Here is a 6146-nt window from a genome sequence, read left to right on the forward strand (position 1 = left end):
GAGACCCTGGGTAAATCTAGTCAATTACCTAGTCCTTACAACTCTTCTGCTTTGGAACTAATACTTAGTATTGATTCAAAGGCAGGAGGTAAGTTTCTAGGGGACAATTTGGAATTATGCCCAAAGGGCTGTAGAATAATGTTTTCCATTCAATCTAGTAATATCACTATTAGGTCTATATCCAAAAGAGATTTAAAAATAGGAAAGGACTTGCTTGTATAAAAAATGTTATTGTTGCACTTTTGTAGTGGCTAAAAATTTGAAATTACAGGGATGCCCATCAATTGGGGCATAGCTGAACAAATTGTGGTATATGATAGTGATGGAATACTATTGTGCTATAAGGAATGATGAACAGGTTGATTTCAGAAAGATCTGGAAAGACGTACATGAACTGATGTGGAATGAAGTAAGCAGAATCATAAAAATAATGTATGTAGTAACAACAATATTGTGGTATATTCAAATGTAATATACTTGGTTACCAATAAAGAGATTTTCTTAAGTTCTCCCTCTGTCTCTTTAAGTGGCATGAGAGCAGAAAGACTTCTAATTGGGGCAGAGCTGACAGGATTCTCTGTGCCAGCACTGAAGATTTCATTACCAGGTAGAAGAGGGGAGATATATAAGGAAGGATCTGTTGACAGTTGAAGTCTTTTGCCTCTGGATCTCTGGAGAGCATGATGTATATTTCTTTCAATCTCTGCTATTGGCAGTTCAGTACTGAGAGTTGGGTATAGGAACTGAATGAGGGAGTTTCTGAGAGGTGAATGTATGTTCATTTAGAAATATAGTTAATAAATCAATTTTAGTTTGAATAGGTTAGATAGGCCTCATCAGGCCAGGCAAGAAGCACCTTTCCTTGAAAACAAGTAGAGTAGTTTTTTTAGAAATTTTAGATAGTATTAGGGATTTAGGTGTAGTTATAGGGTACTAAAATAATCTCTCTTTCCTCCTTTCTATTTTCTATCTGTACTTGTAAAATTAAACTAAGTGATTTATTTAACTGCTTTCCTCATTTCTGTCTAACTCTTACCATTTAACCTTTATATTACTATGAACAATACAATGATCCAGGACAATTCTGAGGGACTTATGACAAAGAATGCTATCCAACTCCAGATAAAAAATTATTGCGATGGGAATGCAGATGAAAGCAAAAGAATTTTTACCAGCTTATTTTGGTGTATGTTTTAGGGTTTAAGTTTTATAAGATTTTCACATATAAAAATGAATAACATAAAAACTTTTGTGTAAAAGTACATATGTAACTTGGCGTTAATTGTTGGTCAGCTCCATGGTGAAGCATTAAGGAAGAAGTGGTAGAGACAATTTGCAAAATATAACTTCAAAAAATTTGTTGAAAATTGTATATTACATTTAATTGGCAAAATTGTATATGCATATACATAAACATAATTTTGAAAATTATAATAATTAAATGACAGAAGGAAAGATTTTTAAAACAAAATAAGCATGTTTCTTATCAAGAGGTACAAAAAATACTTCTTTTGTAGCAGTAGATAGTTTAAAGGTGTTCTCTCATGACTTGAAATTTTTGATTCATAATTTTGGTTTCTTTTTTTCTCATTTGTAATGTAGGTTGGCTCTAGTGGGAGAAATATTGGGGGAATTTTGATAATAAAAAATAAATACATGTATTTTTAAAAAGATAGATTATCTTATCTATTAAATATAGGGATTCAAGTAAGGGTATTATAGGTATATGAAAGACACAAAAGTGATTATATAAATCAAAAAGTTGTAGGTAAAAAGAAAAAACATAAAGAAAGGTGCAGAGCAGTTGGAGCTAAATGTCATGAATATTGATTTATTGTGATACTTCTGTCCAACTCTTCGTGATTCAATTTGAGTTTTTCTTGGCAATGATTTTGGAGTGATTTGTTATTTCCATCTACATCTAATTTTACAGATAAGGAAAATGAGGTAAATAGGTTTAAATTACTTGAGCAATTATACAATGATTTTAAGTGAATGAGAAAGGATTTCAACTTAAGTCCTACTGAATCCAGGTCCATCGCTCTTTTCATTGAGCCTCCTACATATCCATGGGCATTCAAATATTGGGAAAGAAGAAATGATATTTTTAAAAACTTCATCAAAGAGGAGAAATCTGTGGTTCAGTAGCAAAGAACCACTTTCATTTGGAGAAATATATTGGTGCTCATGTGAGAGATCAGAAGGTAAATGAATTTCAATGAGAATATTTTAAGAAACAATGAAGATGATATCCTGTGTTTTTCCATAGGTCATGTTGAATTTGACAGCAAATAATTTTCACAAGACAGCTAGGAAATGATGACTTATGATGAAATTCTGGGAATCATATATATACAAGTAACTGGAGTTGGACTTCTATGGAACTGTGTTGTCCTATTCCTAAACATCTATAATTTCCTCATTGCTCATAGGATGAGACCTAAAAACCTAATTATCAGCCATTTGACCTTTTCCAATGCTATATTGCTTCTCTTTGGAGGAATACCCAGTGCAACAAGGATTTGGAGAATGAAATGTTTACTAGAAGAACTAGGGATTAGAATCATAACATATATTCAGACAATGGGTCGAAGTCTCTCCCTTGGTAGCACCTGTCTCTTGAGTGCCTTCCAGGCCATCACCATTAGTCCCAACAACTCCAGATGGGCACAGCTCAAAATTAAAGCACAAAAATACATCACTTCGTGCATTCTTCTATGTTGGGTACTCAATCTACTTTTAAGTGGGATTGTATTTTTCTGCCAAATTAGCCCCCAAAATAGTACAGACAGCGAGTATGGATGTAACACTGGATATAGGTCCCTAGATATGAATAATGAGAATAACTTGAAAATTAGAATCTTTACATGTTTCCATGATTCTTTGTTTCTGTGTCTCATGACTTGTTCTAGTGTCTATATGGTTGTAATACTGTACAGACACAAGAGATATGTCGAACATATTCATAATAGTCAATCCACCAAAATATCAGCTGAAACCAGAGCCACTCAAGCTATCCTACTTCTAGTGAGCACTTTTGTTTTGTTTAATGTATTCAGTCCAATTTTTATGCTGTATATGTCCTATTTTAAATACCCAAACACTCGGATGATACATACCTCAGTCTTTCTTTCTTTGGGATATCCAACAGTCAGCCCTTTTCTTCTTATTAGTGTTGATAAACAGATTACTGAGGCTTGTACAAACTCACTGAGAGACTGAACAGATACAAGGCCTCTATCACCCTGAAGTACAAGTACAAAGAGAATACCTATACTGGCATACAGACTTGAAATAGTTCAACTGGAAAGGACATTGAAGAACATCAAAGCCAATCATATGAAATATTCCTTAAAGTGAGGAGCTGGATTAATGGATTGTGAAGGGATTTTTTCTCAACTTTAACTCCTTTGGTGAATTATGAAAACTTCCAAGGCATCTAAATGTACCTCTAAATCATCATAATTTTCTAGGCTGAAATTGTGGGATTTCCGTAGGGTTGTGTGATATTAATCCAATAGCCTATTAATTCCATTTCACTTCTGCAATCAAAGTATATTTTCAAGATATCATGTCAGTTTATGCCTATGTAAGTGTTCCCTGATCTTCTCTAGCTAGATCTAAGTTCCCTTGCAATCCTGGTAATTGAATCTCCTGAATCAAGTTGCCAACCAGGAACTCACTCTTTGTCAGATAGCATAAGCCACTGATGGTGAATCTATGGCACAGTTTCCAAAAAAAGGCACATAGAACACTATCTATGGACACCAAGTTGTCCTACTCAATCCACCTCCCCACTCCCACAATAGGTCATTACTTGAAAGACAGAATGACTGGGGAAGTGCTGCCTCCATCTTCTCTTCACTGTACCTGAAAACATTTTTTTACATCACCTACCCCCCTGAGTAGCAACCCAATGGGAACACACAGGAGGTAAGGGGTGGTTCACAAGCTGCAGAGCTAGAGGGAAGTGGGATGTTCAGGCACCTCCCATCCCCTTCTCTACACTCACTAAGGACATTCCTCACTTCACCTACCCAGAAGCCCAACAGGAGCACTTCCTCCCTTCCCTGTGTAGGGTAAGAGACGGTGGAGTGAGCCTAGCCAGAGACAAGAATATGACATGCATTTCTGGGGGAGGAGAAATCTCCATTGAATCTTGGTTGTGGGTGGGGCAGGGCCTGGAACTTTTTCTCTAAAAGGTTCAACATCACTGGCATGAGCATTCTCAACTTCCAGGTTTTGTTCCATGTTTTTTTCACTTAGGACATCATTTGGGTATTTATCTAAACAGGTGGTCCCCAAACTTTTTTGGCCTACTGCCCCCTTTCCAGAAAAAATATTACTAAGCCCACTGGAAATTAATTTTTTAAATTTTAATAGCAATTAATAGGAAAGATAAATGCAGCAGTTACCATCACCACCCCTTTCAATCGATCACTGCAGCACCCACCAAGGGGCAGTGGTGCCCACTTTGGGAATTACTGATCTAAACAAAGATACAGTAGTGATTTAACATTTCCTTTTCCATTTCTTTTTACAAATGTGGAAATTGAAAGAATCACAGAGTTAAGTGGTTTGCCCAGGACCACAAAGGTAAGAAGTTTCAGACCCTGTGGCTGGACAGCTCAGTGAAAACACTCCATCTTGTCCCCCCACTTCTTTTTTTCCCTCTCCAGGTTTTAGCCTCAGTGCACATTAAGCAATACAGACTAATCCAATCAATACTGGCTTAATCACATCAATTGGACAGACAAGAAGTTTTTGGAGGGCAGGGAAACTCCAACATCCTCCCCCATACACTGCAGAGAAAGTAAATACAAACCTCCATTGCCAGCTGGGGAAATATCTTTCATCAAAGGTCATTACATCCATCTGCTTAAACTAGCAGAATAGAAAAGGGAAAAAATGAGTAAATAACAGAAAAAAAAAGAAATGACAATTGACAGCTTCTTTCCAGGAAGTGAAAAGAGAGAAAATGAAATAGAAGAAGAGGAAGAAGTTCCAGGCAATTGGACACAGGCTTTAGAAGATCTCAAAATTCAATTAACTCAGGAACTTCGGGAATTCAGAAAGCAATCAAGAAAGGCTGAAAACAATTTGAAAAAGGAAATACATGAACTAAAACAAGGAAATAAAGTCTTAAAATCCAAAATTTGCCACCTCAAAAATGAAGCAAAGAAGGTAAAAGATGATCTACAAAGAAAATCAGACCAGAAGGAGAAGGATGACCAAAAAGCCAGGGATGAAATTCAGTCTTTAAAAAATAGAACTCAACAACTAGAAGCAAACAACTTTACAAGGCAGCAAGACTATATAAAACAAAATTTAAAAAAGTTAAACTTGAGAGGAGTATGAAACACCTCATTGAGTCAACCAAAGATCTGGAGGACAGAGCTAGAAGAGACAATTTAAGAATTATTGGTTTGATGGAATATCATGACAAAATAAAAAGTTTAGACATCATCATACAGGAAATTATCAGAGAAAATTGCCTTGAAATTCTCAAATAAGAGTTAAAAGTGGAAATTGAAAGAATCCACAGATCACCTCCTACATTTAATCCACAACTGACAACTTCCAAGAATATTATAGCCAAATTCAAAAACTACCAGACAAAGAAAAAAATATTATAAGCTGCTAAAAAGAAGTCATTCAGATTCCAAGGAACCACAGTTAGGATAACACAGGATCTGGCTGCATCTACATTGAAGGACCTGAAGGCATGGAACATAATATGCCAGAAAGCAAGAGAACTTGGTCTACAACCAAGAATCAGCTATCCAGCAAAACTGACTATATTTTTGCAGAGGAAAATAAGGTTGTTGAATAAAATTGAAGACTTGCAAGCATTTGTGAAGAAGAAAAAAAACAGACTTAAACAGAGTCTGCTGCCCAAACACAAAACACAAGTGAATCACTATAAGGTAATTAAGAAAGAGGGGGGAAGGGATAGGATGGGGGGAAAATATTTTTAAGGGACCCAATAAGTTCAATTGATTTGTATCCCTAGAAGAAAAGAAGATATTGGTAAATATTAATTGTTATTATCAAGAGGGCAACTAGAAGAAGTTTACATAGAGGGAACAGTGATAAATTATATAGGATGAAATGTCAAGAAAGAAATATATATATATATAATGTAT

At 35.5% G+C, this 6146-nt stretch overlaps 1 protein-coding gene across 1 annotated transcript; it reads left to right on the plus strand.

Annotated features, from left to right (window-relative positions):
- The first annotated feature begins 2316 nt into the window (after positions 1 to 2316).
- LOC123255031 (vomeronasal type-1 receptor 4-like) lies at positions 2317 to 3222 on the plus strand. Its single transcript, XM_044683901.1, has one exon. The coding sequence runs from the start codon at positions 2317 to 2319 to the stop codon at positions 3220 to 3222; it is 906 nt and encodes a 301-aa protein (XP_044539836.1).
- The last annotated feature ends 2924 nt before the right edge of the window (positions 3223 to 6146 follow it).

This window comes from Gracilinanus agilis, unplaced genomic scaffold (assembly GCF_016433145.1).
Source record: "Gracilinanus agilis isolate LMUSP501 unplaced genomic scaffold, AgileGrace unplaced_scaffold38061, whole genome shotgun sequence".
NCBI classification, from domain to species: Eukaryota; Metazoa; Chordata; class Mammalia; order Didelphimorphia; family Didelphidae; genus Gracilinanus; species Gracilinanus agilis.